At 40.2% G+C, this 21822-nt stretch overlaps 1 protein-coding gene across 1 annotated transcript; it reads right to left on the reverse strand.

Annotated features, from left to right (window-relative positions):
* Positions 1–899: 899 nt before the first annotated feature.
* On the reverse strand, positions 900–21651 carry LOC135469380 (uncharacterized). The gene is made up of 3 exons (XM_064748011.1): positions 21417–21651; positions 10452–10860; positions 900–6624 (listed from the first exon to the last, which is right to left on the reverse strand). The coding sequence occupies exons 1-3, from the start codon at positions 21492–21494 to the stop codon at positions 5093–5095; spliced, it is 2019 nt and encodes a 672-aa protein (XP_064604081.1). The 5' UTR covers positions 21495–21651; the 3' UTR covers positions 900–5092.
* Between the last annotated feature and the right edge of the window lie 171 nt (positions 21652–21822).

A 21822-nucleotide genomic window follows, 5' to 3' on the forward strand; every position in this document is an offset into this window, starting at 1 on the left:
CAAGAAAATTCAGAAACCCCACCAAATTGATAAGAAAAATATAGAAAATCCCATTGTATGCATGAAATATTTAAAAAATTTAGATGGAGTACAATGCATTTTCTTCCAAGGTAGTAATGGCCAATGTCCTCTATCAGGGCCTAATCTGGCCTCAGAAGGGCAGGGGGTGGAACCACCGGTGAAGGGCACCTCATTGTTGAATATTTCGATTCTCATACATTTTTAAGGGCCTCGGATCCTACGGTTGACCTCCACCCCACGTGTACACCACAACACATACCTGGCCCAAAATTCAGTCTAAGGATGGCTTGTATTTACTGATATGTGGAGAACTCTGCCATCCGGAATGACATTTGCATCTGATCATCACATTGTATCATAGGTACTCCAGGCCATCATTAAAAAGTCGTTTGTTGCGGGTAACAAACACTGTTTATTAAAGTCGGGTCGGTTGGTCGGCATTTTTTTTTTTTGAAAGTAATTCCCCAACGGCATAATCTGAATGCTAATTCAATTATCACGGGTTCAGTTTTCCTCACCTGCTTCAGGGCATACATTTCCAATTTTAAATACTCTGTAAAAACTTTGTTGTTTTCATAACCAAGTTCTTTCACATTGAAGTCAAATATTCCTTTTTGATCCTGGATCCAACCTTAAATTTGAGTAAATTTACAAACTTTAAAGCTAAACCACTGAAGTTGAAAGGTATCCATTGCTTTCGCCACACAGAAATTGTATTTGCCAAAAGTAATGTGGCGAATGGGCTAGTCGAAGCCTAGCGACTAAGTAATCCGAGTCTTATAATGAATTCAAGCCGTTTATTGTTCTTTTCTGTTTTTTTTTTTACCCAAAGGGCACTTCGAGGGAACAGCAGCGTCTGGTAATCGGAGGCTGAGAAGGGCTGGATTAGGCCCTGTATATTTTGCTGACTAAAAATTCCAAACAAATACGTAAATAAAATTTACATGAAAGAGTGTCATTCATTACACTCATTTAACACCAGTGCTTTACACAATTTTTGAATCTTCCTGGAGTTGGGTAAGATATACAGGACAAAAAGGTACCCAGTGGTTATTAAAGAATCAGCATAACTGGTATTGCTCATATAGTATGTACTGATGAGAAGACGAACATTTGACAATGAGAAAAGTTTGGCTGACAGTAAACTGGAGGTATCAAGGTCAGCATGTGAATCGACAAGGTCAATAACCACATGCTCTCCAATACCACACTTGGTGATTATGTAATACCAAATTATTGTCATTGCCATGTCTTTGGTTACATGTACTGTAATTGCATACAAAAACTACCTTCCCTGGGAACCACGAATAAAATACATGATCTGATAATTTATAGGCAGTGTAAATATTTGTTTTCTGTCTGAAGTACATAATATGCTCTGCATCTAAACTTCCCTCCTTACATACCTAGATTAAATTAGAGAGATGTTTTAAGGTGATGATGCAGTGGGAGGAACGGAAAATTGTCGGGCTTAATGGCACAAGGTTCAGTAGCCTAAGATATCCATTCTTGTTACATACCCCAGTATTACTTGTACTGTAAGCGTGGTCCCAAGCAACTATGGGTGCATTCACAAGGTACGATTTGTTATAGCAACTTTTTATAAAATTTGAGTAGTTAAATGAAAATATTTAAGACTAAGTTTTTTTTTTCACACGGTGTTATTTGTTAAATTATCAAAATCTATGAAATAACTATTTCTAATAGTTAATTGCACTGTGGGAAAGTGGTTTTCCTTGTAGGCTCTGCCTGCTTTGGTTGTATGCTTAGTCTGATTTGGTTGTAGGCTCTCCCTGGTGTTCTTGCATTCTCTGCCTCATTAAGTTGTAAGATCTGCCTGGTTTGGGTGTAGGCTCTGCTTCAGGTCGATTTCGTTGAAGCTAAGTCACTTAGTTAAGTTTGCCCGTAACTCTCATGACGACAAATGCTGTAGATATATAAAGTGCACTTAGCTAAGGGCAACTTAACACTAAGTATGTTTTATAAGCTGGCCACTGGTTCTGTTACAGGCTGGCAGACAGAGAGCCTGTCAGCACTAGACCTGGACACTAGAGTAGACAACTGCATGTCTAACTTCTAAACTACATGTAAACAGTTACAATACATGTACATGTATATACAGGTGTATCTCAGTGAGCCATGCCTACAGGATTTACACAGTTCCAGGTTAACAACTGATGGCTGTTTGATGCCATAGAGATATACACTGAACGTACATTGTATTAACCATGTAGGTGAAAAGCCTCTGGATACATGTAATTGGTACTTCTTGTAACCTTCACAATAAGTTCTCCTTGGATTTCAGATGCTTTTCAAAACTGCATGAGCTTCTGACAGAGGATACCAACATTACAGCCATTCATGCTGTCTTTCTTCCCAACACTGAACTAGAAATACATCACAGGAATGGACTTCACTTAAAACAGCAACCAGCATATCAAACAGAATGAAGTTTATTAAAAACATGACAACAGTTTCTAGAAAACATAGATCACCAAGTCCACATTTAGCTGTTCACACTCACTAGCTCATGCCACTCACTTTTAAGCACAGGAATATCTAAGAGCTTTATGCCTTACCACTGATGGTTAAATTTTTGTCATATATATTGGGATTGTTTTCCATGTGACCTATTAGAACAATGCAGCCGATGGATTAAACTTTTCACACCTGTGACAATAACAGCTATATACTGCACCTTCAAGCACAAAATTATGAACACACATGTACATATGCCTTTTTTTCAAGATTCACAGTAACTATTGTAATTGATGGTCACAAAAATAGTGTGACATGAATGCAAAACTCTTTGTCATTTGAAACCTGACAGTTGTATAGGATGATTAAGAATGATCTCAATAATGGAATTCGTCATACAAATATTACAAACATATTACAAACATGTGCAGGAGCAAATGTCTGCAGTGAACTACAGGTTATTTATTCAACACAGGTAAAAGTATGAGTCAAAATTATTCCAACACATCCTGAGAAGTTTGGATAGTACCTTAATGACAAAGAGGCTTTTCACTCTCGGGAGCTGTTCATACACAAAATCAAGAATACCGGTGAACATTTACTTCATTAAGTTCACACATGCAGTCAAGTTATGGAATTTAATATATTTCTTTCAAATCTGGCCATGTTCTGGGAATGTTCCTTTGTTATACAGCACCATTTGCATAATAAGGCAAATAATAAAACACATTTTGAAAAATTTCCAATCTTTGACAGGAGCCATGATTCTTAATAAAAACATACAGTATCATGTATCCATAAATCAGCAACACTAATTATCATTATAAGTACATGTTTTTAAATTTCTTAATTTACATGAACATGCAAGTAAATAGTACATGGGCCTATATACTGGCCGTATATCTAAATGTAACACTATTAATACTATGTCGGATGGTCGTGGGTTTCCCCCGGGCTGTGCCCGGTTTCCACCCACCACAATGCCGGCCGCCGTCGTATAAATGAAATATTCTTGAGTAATTCCTAAAACACCAATCAAATAATAACAAAAATAATATTAAGACTGTGTATTTCTAAACATCTGAAAACAAAATTTATCTCCAAAATCAATGAATTTCATTCTAAATATGACATAAACCATCTAAGGTATTCTGTGAGGAAATATCAGTGATCAATACATTCAACAATTAAATAAAATTTGTCAGAAAATGAATACTTCTAGTCTATTTGTGCGCATACCTTATAACTATCAGCCAGCTCACATAAAAGGCCTAACCAGTTCCTCAACCACTGATGTTGAAAGTGTACAGAATAATAGTGATAAATGAGCAATTACGAAATGGATTTCTACTTTTGTAGAGCAAAATGTATGAACAACATTAATTTAAGAATGAAAAATGATCCCAAAAGTACAAGATAGGAAAAGAAAGACAACTTTGTAAATTATCTTCCGGGACGAAAATGTAAAATTTGTTGAAATGTAACACATTTTTCTCTTACGGGTAAGTGTATAGCACTAATCTTTCAAAACATGCACAAAACACCTGGATTATTCAAGAGCTAATTGGAAAGATTTGTGTCTTGACTGATACTGCATGGCTGAAAAACAGTGAAAGACCTCAAACTCACTAAATACAGGTGGCCTCTGAAAGTTCAAGTCGTGTGCCCAACATTTTTCTGGGCACCGCTACACGTATTCATGGTTTGAAGACAATACAAATTTATAAATAGTGGCCGACTATAATCAGTATTCTGAAGACCTGAAATAATAGACTGCTTTGAAGTTGGGAGAACTAGATCGAAACCCGGGTTGGGTAATACCGAAGACTTAAAAATGGTATTTTTTAAAAATACCGTGAAGCCAGAGCAAGGAAACAGAACTGCTTTGCCCAATACTGATACTTCAGTGACGGCAGAACTTTGGCTGCATGGAATTCCCATCACAAGAAGACACAGTATATGTATAGTGAATAACTCCTTCTAAAACCCCATGCATACATACTTGAATAACATAACTGATGCACAAAAAGAAAAACACACTGCATAATGACTCACAAAGAATGATTTATCAGTGTGTGTTATTCCTTTCTCGAATAATGAAAGTCTGCAAAAGACTGATATCTTGTAGCACAGTAAAGGCCACAATGAAGAGGAGTACAAATATATGTCCTGCGTTCACATGGTCATTTGATCAACAATCTAACTGTTCTCCACAGAGCATCACCATTATCTTGGCAATGATAACTATTCTTATACAGTGTAGTCTGTCCATGTCACTGATGTAGTTAGAACCCTGCATACATGACAATCAGTTTATGATGGAACACTGCAACAGTGCGTAGTGTCACGGCATCAATAAGTATGCAGCCTGCCCATTCCAGAGACAGCAGCATATATAGTTACCCAATCATAGCAGGAAGCACCTTCTAATCTTAGTTGGCTCAAAGATACACCACAGCCAGGTATACTGTCAACATCACATTAGTCGCATGGTAACCATGAATCAAAGCATGCACGTACAGTATAAGCTTTGCATGTAGCAGGGGTTTCAGGTCATGAGTGGTAGCCCGCTGACACTAATCACCAATCACTACTAGGGAGAGAGGACTGCCTCCTCGTACTCTTGCCCAGTGTTGGTAAGTTCCACCTTGGGTTTGGCAGCAGGGGAATGCACCTGGGCTTGTGAATACGTACTGTAAGCCTCGGGATCACTCACCTTATTCATCAGCCTTGGTTTGGCACTAGGGACCAGAATATGGTCGTAATTGTTGTTTACAAAAGCGTTGGACTCAAAGTCCTTGAATGTAATTGGGGGTGGTAGGTTGTGTGAGGGAGGTGGCACTTCAGTAGTCTCGTACAGACCATCATCAGTAATGCTGTGCTGATTGTAATTTTCTATGTGTCTTTCATTTTCTATGCCCTGATGTTTCCAAGCCTTTGTCCTCTCTTCGACACGGGAATAAGTGCCAAAATCTGTGCCTTTATTATTGCTGGGTTTTGATTTGGGCTTGGTATTTGTGACTTTGGCGGGAGATCTATTCTTCTGGCTTGCCCCTGCTGGAGTAGGCAGTGTCCTCGGTTCCACTTCATCGTAACAGTCTTCAAGCTCATAGGCCGCGGTACCCTGTAACACACCACCACTGACAAATGCCAGATCTGGCTCCTCATACGGCCTCTCAACTGCCTTAGCCACATTAGTCTTGGGAAACGGCCTTGCTCTAACAGATTTATTGGCTGGTAACGAATACAGTTCCTCTGGTGTTGAACCATCAGATTTACCCACAGGATTCACTGCCACTTTAAGCTCTGGTTTCACAGTACTCGGAGGAGGAGACGGCTTTGAAAGTATACCCATTGGTTTGCGCTCTACATGTTTTAATCGACTGGTTGCATTTGGGTCTAGATGTGGTAGGACCTTTTCCATTACTGGGTGCTCTGGAAAATGCCCTCTGTCAAGCAGATTAGCTGTGTTGCTGAACATTTTGTCAGGTTTAACTTCATCTTTCTCCTTCGATTTAGATTTACCCAATTTTTTCTTGTCCTCTTTGGGTTTAGCCTTCTCTGCTTTCTTTTTTTCCTTTTTGCTGAGTTGACCTGCTGACCCATGGCCCAGAGCTGTCTCTACCCCGAGCGATATATTCTTGTTGTTGTCTACTGTCACCTGTTGGTGTTTGCAGACTGGGTAACTTCTCCGATCTTGATCGGCGTTGTGGTTGCCTTTGTGATCAGAATCCACTGAGTGGCTTCGAGGAATACCAGAATCATTATTCGTCAAACTAGCACCTTGATGTGCCTCGATTCCCGCAGTCTTCAGATACAACATATCTATTTGACGCATTTTTTCCAATTTGGCCTGCGCCAGTTTGAAAATTTCAATTCCCTTCGTTGTGTGGAATGAAAAGCATCCTGGCCCTGTGGTAGATCTCCGACCGACTTCAATGGAAAACACAGTGGGAGTTTTGCCGTAACGCCTAATACATTTGTAGGGCCATATACATAGAGGTTTGCCGAGAGTCTTGTCCACCAGGGACAGTGTGAAGTCTGTGATGGTCAGCAAATATGTTCCAATAAGCTGCAGCCTCTCTGTGTCAGAATTGGGCTGAACAGATACTTCAAACTGCATCTCTGAAAACATAAGCGAAACAATTGATGAATAAGAAATCCCAGATCTGTGCTGTCCACCAGCCTCATACTGTAGTAGTGCATGTGATTAACAATCAGGCATGTGATACTATTAGTATGATGGCGTATTATGTATCGCTTACAAAAGACACAGTCCTATATACATGTAGTGCTCAACTAGTACTACTCCTTTCAAAGACAGACGGAGCTTTCTGCTCAGGTTCACTGCACCCTGCCAGTGCAGGGTTACTGCACTCTGCCAGTGCAGATCATTGATATACATTCATTGACACAGCAGTGAATCACATGTAGATGTCACTCAGCAGCCACGGGTGACAGCAGGCTATTGCAGAGAACACATGGTATTGTGATCAGTTTGAAGCCAGTGCTGACCAGGAGCAGGCACGTATCTCCACTAAGATCTGTACACGAGGATAATAGTTTTCCCACCATCCTTCCACATTGCTTTAACCCCAAGTTCGAATACAATAACTGCCAGTCGACCAGGCGGTCAGCAGTGCATTCATTCATCAGGCTTGTGGGGTACCTTGTTACTGATGTACAGCATTGAACCAGTAGGGCAGGCCAAGTACATGTCCACTGTTGCTTACATGGCTGGAGCACTGCTTTATTCCTACGCATACATGCAACATGTGCGCTGTCAATACTGGTGTAAAGCAATTGGACATGTCCGGTAATGGTAGTGCCCAAGTGCCAAATATACACAATATCCATGTGATATGAAGATCCATATGGTTAATTAATGGAATAATCAAGGAAGCTCAGGACTTGTGTAGATTTGTAAATGAACTGTTCCCCTTATATTTTATGACATACCTGAAACCTGATTACAAATAAATTATGAGGCTGGCGGACAACATGAGGCTGGTCCTGTCATGGCCGTACCTAACATCTTGTTTTTGTCCATGTATGTAATTCACTCCATTTCTATTTGACAAGATCACAGCCTTACCACAAAGTGTAGAAGTAAGATTAACTAATTTTTTTGTTTTTTTTTGGCACAGATGTCATTATGTAAACCACACAGTTTGTCATTACCTGGAGCACACTGCCACGTAGCAAGATGGTGAGATCTTATCATTGGCCCACACAGTTTGCCATTACCTGGAGCACACTGCCATGTAGCAAGATGGTGAGATGTTATCAATACGTAAACCACACAGTTCGTCATTACCTGGTGCACACTGCCACGCACAGAGATGGTGAGATGTTATCATTATGTAAACCACACAGTTTGTCATTACCTGGAGCACACTGCCACGTAGCAAGATGGTGAGATCTTATCATTGCGTAAACCACACAGTTTGCCATTACCTGGAGCACACTGCCACGTAGCAAGATGGTGAGATGTTATCAATACGTAAACCACACAGTTCGTCATTACCTGGTGCACACTGCCACGCACAGAGATTGTTAGATGTTATCATCATGTAAACCACACAGTTTGTCATTACCTGGGGCAAACTGCCACACAGGGAAATGGTGAGATCTTATCATTATGTAAACCACACAGTTTGTCATTACCTGGTGCACGCTGCCACGCACAGAGATGGTGAGATCTTATCATTACCTAAACCACACAGTTTGTCATTACCTGGTGCACACTGCCACACACAGAGATGGTGAGATCTTATCACTACGTAAACCACACCGTTTGCCATTACCTGGTGCACACTGCCACACACAGAGATGGTGAGATCTTATCACTACGTAAACCACACCGTTTGCCATTACCTGGTGCACACTGACACACAGGGAGATGGTGAGATCTTATTATTACGTAAACCACACAGTTTGTCATTACCTGGTGCGCACTGCCATGCACACTGCCATAAAAGCGAGATGGTGAAATCTTATCATTATGTAAACTACACAGTTTGTCATTACTTGGTGCACACTTCCACGTAGCCAGATGGTGAGATCTTATTATTACGTAAATCAAACAGTTTGTCATTAGCTGGAGCACACTGCCACGTAGCAAGATGGTGAGATCTTATCATTACCTAAACCACACAGTTTGTCATTACCTGGTGCACACTGCCATAAAAGCGAGATGGTAAACCACACAGTTTGTAGATGATGCTCACATGTAGATGATGTGGGAGACATATGAATGTAAAACTTCAGCTCAATACATCAAGTACTTAAACATTTACCCTAGCATGGGTTCTATTGCATAAAAGGGACGTTGTAATAAATTAAACACAGAGCATCAAAAATGAAACGTCCCCTCCTTCTTGTTATTGTACGCTAATGTTACAAAACCTGAGCTCAGATGTCACTCTAACATTTACCTCTTTACCTTTTTTCGGTCATATGACAAGCAAACATGAACTTAGACTTGGATTTTGTAATTTACAGTAATTAATCCGCACTCAGACCATTAGCTTTGGAACATACACTTCCTTGTCACTGTGCTTTACTTGTACCGCATGCAAAATGCTGAGCTTAATACATGCAGATCTGCCAGCAATCTGCCGATGATTGTGGTTTTTCGCTTGGCTCTGTCTAGTTCTCTCCCACTATAACGCTGGCCGCTGTCATATATTTAGTGAAATATTCTTGAGTATGGCGTAAACCAACAATCAAATAAATCAAATCAGTACTAACATTTACTCTAACATGCTTTGATCGTTCAACGTGGATGTTTGTGGGGTTACAGTCTCATGCGGAACTATTTAATCATCATTCACCAATTAAATTGTTTCAGATGTGGGCTAGAATCACGTGGAGCATATTTTACATAAAGAGAATGCAAATGTTTAAACTAATAGTAGAGACAACAGATGATTTTTTTTGTTTTTTTGACATCACTTCCTGCCTCATTACCTTGGCCAAAATGACTCTGAGGTTCCAAATTTGTGTTCAAAATTTGCTAGAGAAAAGTGCATGTGCTGTAAGAAGTATGATTAAGATAAAATAATGTTGATTAATAGGTACATGTTGTAATATATCACGAGATATCTTCTCTGAATAAAGCAGTGCGGCTTGGGGCCTTCAATGATGAAGACGTGTTGTCTTATCTTTCTCTGGTGTATTACTGTGCTAGACTACAGAATGGCGTGAAGTCTTTCTAGCACGGTAGATCAATATACAAAACATGTACGTTTCATTCCTCATTTTTTTTGTTTTCCTTTAACAAGTTCTGCCCTAAATTTACCAGCCCTGTACATCTCAGCCTGTGTACATTCTGAAGATTCATTCTCTCAAAGAAAACATTTTCATCCAGTTCAACAATCAAGAATGCAAGAATTTGTATTATACCTGCAGAAATTTTCACTACAAGCTACTTATCTCTATAGATCACTGAACTCCTACATGAACATGCATGTTTTTAATGTTCACACGTCAAGCATGTATATATATGGATAATATTTACACACATATCCATCCAAACTTCACAAGCCTTTTCACACAGCAGTATGCAAAAGTACAATTTTTCAAATACGTTTCATGTATGTTTCATATAATTTAACATTAAAACAACTGATGCTGTCATTTAATCTCAGTTATAAATTAACAAACGAACTGTTTGGACGTACGCTGTAAGCTCTGATTCATCAGTTTACAACTGCATGTGAATGCAATCAAGGCTAATAAGGAAAGGGAAAGGGAAAGAGAAATAATTAAGGAAGTATGCTTGTATATTGTTTCTAACCCAAACATGATTGCACAAATCCCTGCACATGTAGATTAACACCAGCATATGTACATGTACCCTGTCCACTACCTACATGCACAGGTACAGATATGTGCATCATCCAAGGTTGCCAGATTTTCCGCTTTGCACAACAGTAAAAAAAACTTACGAGGATCAGCTGATTCGTAAAGGATGTTCTCATCAAAGAGATGAGCATTGTTGTCATCATCAGCTTGAGACTCGCCATCATGACTCACACTGTCCTCAGCCTTTCCATCTAAATGACGCGCACAATCACCTGCAGTTCTGATCAAGCCCTGTAAGTAGCCCTCCCAGTCATTTATCTCCAACTCGTCCTTACAGGCAAAACAAAACTTGTCTTTCTTTGTCGTCACTTCCAGATGGTTGTCTCCAGCTTTGTGTTTGATGATGACCTTCTTCAGGCCCTGCAGGTTGAACACCTTCCATAGCTTAGCAGTTTTCCCATCGTTCTCCTCCACATCGTAGGCCTCTATTCTCTGTGGTCGGATGCCCCAGGCTGGACACAGGTAACACTGTTTTGTTTGCCAGGACTTTGACTGGTAAATACAAAAAACAAAACAGTGATACAAATATACCAAAACTTCAGCAGACAAATTTTTACTGCAGAGCTTCTGTCAAGTTCAATGTAAAGTTCATCCTAAGTTTAGTATACAGTCTCTGCTCATTAAGTTTACTGTAGAGTTGCTAAGTTTACTATACAGCTTTTGCTAAGTTTGCTGTAGAGTCTCTCCTAAGTTTAGTGTTGAGTCCATGCCAAGTTTTCTATGAAGCAGCTGCTGAGTTTACTGCAGTCCTTGTAAAGTTTGCTGAAGAATCGCTGCTAAGTTTCCTGTGAAGTTACTGCTAAGTTTACTGCAGTCCCTGCTAAGTTTACTTCACAGTTCCTGCTAAGTTTAGTGTAGAGTGCTTTCTATGTTTACTGTAGGGTACCTAAAAAATTTACTGTAGGGCTCCAACTGAGTTTACTGTAGAGTCTCTGCTAAGTTTAGTGTTGAGTCCATGCCAAGTTTTCTATGAAGCAGCTGCTGAGTTTACTGCAGTCCTTGTAAAGTTTGCTGAAGAATCGCTGCTAAGTTTCCTGTGAAGTTACTGCTAAGTTTACTGCAGTCCCTGCTAAGTTTACTTCACAGTTCCTGCTAAGTTTAGTGTAGAGTGCTTTCTATGTTTACTGTAGGGTACCTAAAAAATTTACTGTAGGGCTCCAACTGAGTTTACTGTAGAGTCTCTGCTAAGTTTGCTGTAGAGCTCCTTTTAAGATTACTGTAGAATTCTGGTTAAATTTGCAATGTACTGTAGAGCTCCTACAAAGTTTACTGTTGAGCTCCTGTTAGGATTACTGTAGAATTCTGGTTAAATTTGCAATGTACTGTAGAGCTCCTACTAAGTTTACTGTAGAGCTCCCGTTAAGATTGCTGTAGAGTTCCTGCTAAGATTACTGCAGAGCTCCTGCAAAGATTACTGTAGCGTTCTGGTTAAATTTGCAATGTACTGTAGACCTCCTGTTGAGATTACTGCAGAGTCCTGGTTAAATTTGCAATGTACTGTAGACCTCCTGCTAAGATTACTGTTGACCTGCTAAGATTACTGTAAAGCTCCTGCTAAGATTACCGTAGAGGCCCTGCTCAGATTACTGTAGAGCGCTTGTTATGATTACTGTAGAGCTCCTGCTAAGATAACTGTAGAGCTCCTGCTAATATTACTGTAGAGCTCCTGCTATTATTACTGTAGAGCTCCTACTAAGATTACTGTTGAGTTCTTGCTAAGATTACTGTAGAGTCCCTATTAAGATTACTGTATAGCTCCTACTAAGGTTAATATACAGCTCCTGCACAGATTACTGTAGAGTCCCTCCTAATATTACTGTAGAGCTTCTGTTAAGACTACTGTAGAGTCCCTGTTAAGATTACTGTATAGCTCCTACTAAGGTTAATATACAGCTCCTGCACAGATTACTGTAGAGTCCCTCCTAATATTACTGTAGAGCTTCTGTTAAGACTACTGTAGAGTCCCTGTTAAGATTACCGTAGAGCTCCTGTTGAGATTACTATAGAGGTCTTGCTAATATTACTATAGAGTCCCTCCTAACATTACTGAAGATTTTCTGCTAAGATTACTGTAGAGTTTCTGCTAAGATTACTGTAGAGTTTCTGCTAAGATAACTGTAGTATCCCCCCTAATATTATTGTAGAATCCCAACTAAGATTACTGTAGAGCTCCTGCTAAGATTACTGTAGAGTCCATTCTAATATTACTGTAGAGCTCCTACTAAGATTACTATAGAGCTCCTACTAAGATTACTGCAGAGTCTGTGTTATGATTAGTGTAGAACTCTAATGTTGTAACAGTTAATCAGCAACTCAGCGATGCTGGTATGTTATAGATCCACTGTCTGTTTTGGGAAATCATGGACAGTCACATAACCGTCAACAGTTTAACAGCTGCCTAGTTACCATGTAAGTCTAGGTTAGAAGACTGGCCTTAAATTTCTATTTCTGAAATAGGGTAATATGACTTAACACTTGAAGCAAGAAAACTATCCATGGTTCCTGTAGTTTATGATGGTTCAAACCCCACAAAGAGAGCTTGGGTTACAATTTAGTGCAGATTACAAATTTTTAGCTCCCACAGCTTTTGAATTACAGGCCACTGATATTATGTACAGGTACCTTCAAAACCCTAAAAATAGTGTTGTGACTACATCTGAAAAAGTTACACACGAAACATCTGCAGAAAACACAAGCATATTCCAAATCACCTGCCCAGCATATACATCAAAGTTATATTTGTTAATCGACACAAACCCTGAGCTTCATTGATTAGTCCATATTATTAACCTTATGGGGCTTCATAGCGCATACATATTATCTACATTTAGCCCTTGGGCACAACCATTACCGGACATGTCCAACTGCTTTACACCAGTATTGACAGCGCACATGTTGCATGTATGCGTAGGAATAAAGCAGTGCTCCAGCCATGTAAGCAACAGTGGACATGTACTTGGCCTGCCCTATGGTTCATACCTCGGTAACGGGGTACCCCGCATGGCTACTGAATAAATGCTCTGTTGATGACCTGCTGATCAACAGGCAGTTAATGCATTAGAATTTGGGGGTAAAGCAATGTCCCAGCCAGTAAGCAAATGCAGACATTGTAGGTGGTCCATCCAGGTTGTCAACAAAAATTTAATGTAATCATTGCATAAAATTCTAAATTAACTTTTGAAATCACTACTGTACAAGACATACATGTACTTATTTCATGCACAAATTGCTAACATTCGATCTTCCTTCGCATTGTTTACTAAAACATACTTGTAATGAGAGCACATGGAAATGTTAACACTCAGAAACCCATGCTTTTAATTAACCCTGATTGATAGAGATAGTGCTAGGGGTTTAACATCGTGCTCAACAATTTTTCAGTCATAAGACGACGAAGGAATCCTTAGGGTGTATGGATAGTACCTCCTTGTTGCAGGACGAATTTCCAACACTTTTATCTAGTGCTGCTTCACTGAGACGACTTACCAAAGGTAAATAAGCCGCCCCGCCCAAGCCATTACACTGATACCCGTCAACCGGTCATTGCACTATCCCAATCATGCTGAACGCCAAGCGAGGAAATTACAACTACCTCTTAAAGTCTTAGGTGTGACTCGACCCAGGATTGATTCTTGATCTATTGCTCTCGAAGCTGACGATCTACCAACTGTGCTATCCGGGAGCTCCCTGATTGACAGAACGTGATACTTTAAAGTATTGAACTGAAAAGTACAACTAACTATCTAACAAGCATATATAGTACCTGCATTTTTTAAATAATATCAATATCCACATGACATTCTTCTTGTAGAGCAATGCTTTAGGGGGAGTGTCGGAAAGGATGGTGGGAAAACTATTATTCTATTGTACTGATCTTAGTGGAGATACCTGCTCCTGGTCGGCCCTGGCTTCAAACTGATCACAATACCATGTGTTCTCTGCAATAGCCTGCTGTCACCCGTGGCTGCTGAGTGACATCTACTTATGATTCACTGCTGTGTCAATGAATGTATATCAATGATCTGCACTGACAGAGTGCAGTAACCCTGCACTGGCAGGGTGCAGCGAACCTGAGCAGAAAGCTCCGTCCGTCTTTCAAGGGAGACAACCTAGCATTACATGTATATAGCACTGTGTCTTTTGTAAACCATGCATAATACACCATTATGGTATCATCAAAATTCTAAACATCATATATTCAACCAAGGTACTGCAAACAGCTTTGATAGCAAGTTTTGGAGGAGTATTACTGTAGACAGCTCTGACAGCCCCTCTTGGAGCAGTATTACTATGGACAGCTTTGACAGCTCGTTTTAGAGGTGTATTACTGTACATAGCTCTGACAGCCAGTTTTGAAGGAGTATTACTGTAGACAACTCTGACAGCCCATTTTGGAAGAGTGTTTGGAGGACTATTAATGCAGACAGCTCTGATAATACGTTATGGACGAGTAAAGCTCTGTCAGCCTTCTACAGGTGCATTACTGTGGACAGCTTTGACAGCCGGTTTTGGAGGCCAGGGGTATTACTGTTGACACCCATGCCCGTTCTAGTGTAGATAACCCTGACAGCCCGTTTGGAGGAGTAAACACACGCAGCAACAAACCAGCTACATGTAATTTGTTGGATAGATCCAAATATAGGAGGTTTGCTACCAATATACACATGTATGTGATCGGGATGAGAAAACCAGAAAAGTTTATTACAATGATTCTAAGAAAATTAAAGTTTGACATACATGTACAAATACAAAAGTTTCCTCCTGTAAAGTTGTGTAAGGAAGATCAGTGGGAATGGCTTTGCCAGAAGGTTTTACACTGATGAGAGTGGTACATGTACATCCCTCAGACCACGTCAAAGGCATACAGTGTAACCCATACATGTGGCTCCACCCTCCAAAAGGGATACAAGGGTACACTGCCCAATTATCTACACAAGAATGTGACATCATTTTTACTGAAAACTGAATATGAACACCATGACACTTACTGCATGCTAGGTGTTCACACTCTGTTATCCCCAATGTGGGCTACACTGAGGATTAACCACAATTCCCCACGAGCAGCATTCATCACACATACATGCAGCATTACAAAAAAATTCCTTTAATGTCAATATTAATTTGTGTTCATAAAATAAACCAGCTACTGGATTTGTGGCAGACAAATTAACTTCCTCCTGTCGTGCTTGAATGTGCATACATATTGTGTAGAACCAGTATATGGCTAACCACAGTTTCAACATACAGCTTTATTTACACACATGTGACCTAAATGCACAGTTCTGATATCAAGTAACCTTGGAGGTTATAGGTCCTTTCATGCGCACTATGCCTGTCACCTATTCAACTATTAGTGGATACATCCAAAAGCATAACATAGAGTCAACGTTTACCACACAATTTAAAAAAAATGTCCAAAAATAAAACTAGACTAGCACGCTGTTTTACACTGAATGTACTCCATGTACATTATAAATGTATGTACCCATAAGTGTCAGGTCAGTAAAGTCTTGTTTTTAGTTTACATCTATAGGTCTATGACAGGTTCAGAGCCAAGAGTACAAAGCTCAGCAGATATCAGTCAATGGCAAATTACCAGTAGCTTATCCACTTTCTGTACACCCTCAACAAAGCCCATGGACACATATACCTAGAACACTGTACAACCTTACCCACTCCTGTATGTCCTCAACAAAGCCTATGGACACATATACCTAGAACACTGTACAACCTTACCTACTCCTGTATGCCCTCAACAAAGCCTATGGACACATATGCCTAGAACACTGTACAACCTTACCCACTCCTGTATGCCCTCAATGAAGCCCATGAACACATATACCTAGAACACTGTACAACCTTACCCACTTCTGTATGCCCTCAACAAGCCTATGGACACATATACCTAGAACACTGTACAACCTTATCCACTCCAGTATGCCCTCAACAAAGCCCATGGACACATATACCTAGAACACTGTACAACCTTACCCACTCCTGTATGCCCTGAAAAAAGCCCATGGACACAAATACCTAGAACACTGTACAACCTTACCCACTCCTGTATGCCCTCAACAAAGCCCATGGACACATATACCTAGAACACTGTACAACCTTACCCACATCTGTATGCCTTCAACAAAGCCTATGGACACATATACCTAGAACATTGCACAACCTTACCCACATCTGTATCCCCTCAACAAAGCCCATGGACACATATACCTAGAACATTGTACAACTTTACCCACTCATGTATGCCCTCAACAAAGCCCATGGACACATATACCTAGAACATTGTACAACCTTACCCACTTCGGTATGTCCTCAACAAAGCCCATGGACACATACACCTAGAACATTGTACAACCTTACCCACTCCTGTATGCCCTCAAAAAAGCCCATGAACACATATACCTAGAACACTGTACAACCTTACTCACTTCTGTATCCCCTCAACAAAGCCCATGGACACATATACCTAGAGCACTGTACAACCTTACTCACTCCTGTATGCCCTCAACAAAGGCCAGGGACACATACACCTAGACCATTGTACAACCTTACCCACTCATGTATGCCCTCAACAAAGCCTATGGACACATACACCTAGAACACTGTACAACTTTACCCATTCCTGTATGCTCTCAACAAAGCCCTCAACGACATATACCTAGAACACTGTACAACCTTACCCACTCATGTATGCCCTCAAAAAAGCCCATAGCAACCTTCCTGACACATGTACATGTATTATTTGAGCAGCCAGTTTACAGGCCCAACCTTCCTGATATATGTGCATATATAATGTTTGAGCAGCCAGTTTACAGGCCCAACCCTCCTGATACATGTACATGTATTGTTTGAGCAGCCAGTTTACAGGCCCAACCTTCCTGAAAGATGTACATTTATTGTTTGAGCAGCCAGTTTACAGCCTCAACCTTCCTGATACATGTACATGTATTGCATGAGCAGCCAATTTATCTGTCCAACCTTCCTGATACATGTACATATATTGTTTGAGCAGCCAGTTTACTCCCTGATACATGTACATGTATTATTTGAGCAGCCAGGTTACAGGCCCAACCTTCCTGATACATGTACATGTATTGTTTGAGCAGCCAGTTTACAGGCCCAACCTTCCTGATACATGTACATGTATTGTTTGAGCAGTTAGTTTACAGGCCCATCCTTCCTGATACATGTACATGTATTGTTTGAGCAGCCAGTTTACAGGTCCAACCTTCCTGATACATGTACATGTATTGTTTGAGCAGCCAGTTCACAGGCCCAACCTTCCTGATACATGTACATGTATTGTTTTAGCAGTTAGTTTACTTGTTTGAGCAGCCAGTCTACTTCCTGATACATGTACATGTATTGTTTGAGCAACCAGTTTACAGGCCCAACCTGTCATATATACATGTACATGTATTGTTTGAGCAGCCAGTCTACAGGTCCAACCTTCCTGATACATGTACATGTATTGTTTGAGAAGCCAGTTCATAGGCCCAACCTTCCTGATATATGTACATGTATTGTATGAGCAGCCAGTTTACAGGCCCAACTTTCCTGATACATGTACATGTATTGTTTGAGCAGCCAGTTTACAGGCCCAACTTTCCTGATACATGTACATGTATTGTTTGAGCAGCCAGTTTACAGGCCCAACCTTCCTGATACATGTATATGTATTGTTTGAGCAGCCAGCTTATATGACGGCGGGCGGCATTGTAGTGGGTGGAAACCGGGAAGAGCCCGGGGGAAACCCATGACCATCCGCAGATTGCTGGGCGGAGAGGAAGCCAGCATAAGCTGGTCTTGAACTCACAGCGACAGCATTGGTGAGAGGCTTCTGGGTCACTACGCTGCGCTAGCGCGCTAACCGACTGAGCCACGGAGGCCCCCAACCTTCCTGATATATCTACATGTATTGTCTGAGCAGCCAGTTTACAGGCCCAACCTTCCTGATACATGTATATGTATTGTTTGAGCAGCCAGTTTACAAGTCCAACCTTCCTGATAAATATTCTTTTAATTCACTCCTATTACAGTCAAACCTTTATAACACACCTTGAGCATAATTGATAGGCTCATACAGCACTTCGTCACTTCCTTTCAACTGCAATAAAGAGTGTGTCTGATTCCCACGACCCAAGCTTGCTGTACATGAATACAGCACATTATAAAGCCCTCAGAATAAGTGCTGATAATACGCCCTCTTCACACACTCATATCGTCATACATGTGCATCTAGTCATCTGCAGTTGAGTTTTTGCCAACCCAAAAACTGAAAATGTGGGTAATTTACGGTTGGAGATTGTCATAAAATACGGTTCCCAAATATTAGTTCCAAAGCAATCAGGTTAAACCATGTATTAAGAAGTTACTGAAAATGATAACACCAACATAGCCTACCTTAATTCTTCTAATTTTTGGGACACTTGGTCTGCTCTTTTCAGCCAATTTACATGTAAAGCAGGAATATGAAGTTTCTTTTTTTCAGATGGCTACCAATTGTCCATCTAACGAACAACAAATCCATATCTTTAATTTTCAAAAGATGTGGGAAAGAAATGTAATTCTTTGCTTTTAGCCAGACTAATCTCGGTATGTATTCACTGAGCATAACATGTATGTAATATAGAGTGTGTCAGAAACATGTGTCAGTTTTTCAAATGTACATGTACATTTAGCTTTCAGAAAAGGGCACACTACTTGCAGGCCTGATTTAGCTCAGTGACTGACTTTGTACATTATAATTCAATACCTTAACCATGTTAACAAAGTTTACACATGTTTACATTTAGTAACTCTGTGCACACATGATAACATCCAGCAGCCAGCATACCAGAGCTACATGTAGGTGTCATGGTACAGGATGACAGCGGCTAGGCCAACTCTGGTCACACCAATCACTTCATGCACCAAGAACAAAGCTTAATTCTGTTTCAATAAATAAAACAGTCACACCATCAGCTAGGATTGTGACAAAGGCTTAGCACTTCACCCAAGGTCTTGCACATGTGGCAGTGAGAACAACAAGAGCTTCCATATTCATGTAAGGTGTGTTCGACATTTATTTCTGAAAACAATCACACTTTCTGTTGCAATCTCCCCATGACAAACATGAACCAATAAGTAGTGGAACAAACTAAACATATGATGAGTAATCAATGAACTACTGAACAACAAAATAATAAAGAACAATGCAACACAAGTACAATATTTAACCTAGGCCATTCATTTTACCATTTTACCAGACATTTAGCGGGATGTCACAGACACTGAAAATTTTTCCTTGTTAGTTCATGCACTTGTATAGAAAAGATACACTTGCAATAATTGCCATCCAAACAAAAAAAAGAATTGTACCTACCACTGTTAACACTTCCAGTGAATGTAAACAGGCATGCATACTGAAATTTGGCTTCCACTTAATAAGATAAGGAATTTATGTTAATCCCACACACCAACTGTGCCTGCTGTCAGTGTCATACATGCAATCTTGTTTTCCCACTTAGCAGCCTAAGTCTAAGCCAAATGAAGAAAATTTACGCCCAAAATTTTTTTTTTTTCAAAATTTTCATTTTTGGGTATTTTTTACACATGTTAATTACCCCTATATTTCAAGCATATTTTCCGTTCATAGTACGATTTTTTCGGATATTACTTCATCATTGATCTTGCTTGGAGTGCAACTAACACTCAAAACCCCCCCCGCCGTGCCCCTAGCCCAGTAGAATCGTGGTCGCTATAGTGATGAAATGGAGGGTTTTTATTTAACTGATTAGTCGGTGATATTTTGTTTCTACTGAGCTGAGCTTTTCTTAGTTCAACCAAACAACAGATTCATTCATACATTTCCCTAGTGACGTTTTTTGAGCCAGTATTAGTTTTAACACGAATAGTAGGATGGTTTCGTTCGTCAGCTTCCTCAAATTTCCTTGCAATATGATACATCAACAAGAACGGACAAGAAAAATTGAGCGATCCAACTTTTCCCCGCATGACCACTACAGAATACTCTCAGCTGTCAAAGTCAAACTCACCGTAAACAGTCAAAGATTCTTGGTGCAAACTGATACCATGGTATGCCAAAAGACATGTCTTCCATAATTTATAATTTTACCATTGTCTCTGTTCACTTGCACGGCACATGATTTGTTGTTTGCTGGCTGTTAGCTCTTTATACATGTTTATACAGTGTATAAGCAAGGTGACATGTGCTCAGACTCTATATGGCTTTGCTGGGCTGGCTTATTATTCAAATGATCCATGTCAACTCTGCACGTCAAACTTGACCAGTGGTGTCTCACTGCCTTACTTGTCCCAGTCATTGATTTACCTTGAGGACAGTTTGGTGGAGAACCCAGACACATGTTCCTCAAACATGGAGGGTTAAATTATTGCTTTACCTGTCCAAGTTTTGTTGACAGTTTGGTGGAGAGACCAGGCAGATGTTCCTCAAATACGGTGCCTCACAACACTGGTTTTCGCTACCATTTTGGTGACAAGGTACTGTAAACCACTTATTGTGGCCAAGTCCTTCCAAGGTCAAGGTCAGTGAATTAAGTTATTTACTCTAGGTAATGTTTACAAATAAATTTTTGGAAGTACTGTCCAACTGACTGTACCATCGCTTTAATTATACCATACATCCTTTGTCCAGTGGGATCACAAGCTTAAAGATCATTTAAAATAATAATAAACCTATTTGTCCTGCACATTATATTTAGACTTTCCTTTTTGCAAAAGTTGACATTAAAGGACACCTTGTGCCTAAGTTTATACCTGTTTCATTCCGGCTGCTCGACATTTTATCAGTCTGGCAGTCTAGAACCATAAGCATTGTAAAGAAGTAACTGAACAGGTTAGGGAGCTAGGTTTGTAACTGTTTTCTGAAATTTTACTATGTATCCTTCAGGGGGGAATGGCAGCAAGCCACGACTAGAACAACGTGAACATGGTCATTCAGCTTGTGTCCAGCGCCGAAAAATTACGTGGTCTGGACTCAGAATCATGAAAATAAGAAAACGTTTCCTTACCAAAATCCCCTTCACACAAATATCGAGTTCTCCAGATTTGAGAGGCTTTGGGGCGCAGCCTTGTGGGATGGATGACATCTTGCAACTGGCCTGCTTCAATTACAAGGTACAAGTTGGCCTACAATCGACCGTCACATTGTACTAGAGATGAAACTGGCGTGGTCGTCCCAAAAAATCTGCTCATGTGATCACGTAGTTGTTACTTTACTTTACTCATTCTCAGTTTTGTTCCCCACATCAAACAAGATTTCCAAGAGGGAGATAGAAGGGGTTGCAAAACCAGGAAGTCCTGGGACTACAAGTAGGCCTAGTAGGAAGATCAAAAAGTTTCTGAGCAGCACATTTGAAGATTTCCTCAAACTGTTGTCTACTTCACGACAACAATAGCTGTCTCAACAGACGATAT

The sequence above is a fragment of the Liolophura sinensis genome, chromosome 6, assembly GCF_032854445.1.
Source record: "Liolophura sinensis isolate JHLJ2023 chromosome 6, CUHK_Ljap_v2, whole genome shotgun sequence".
In the NCBI taxonomy this organism is placed as follows: domain Eukaryota; kingdom Metazoa; phylum Mollusca; class Polyplacophora; order Chitonida; family Chitonidae; genus Liolophura; species Liolophura sinensis.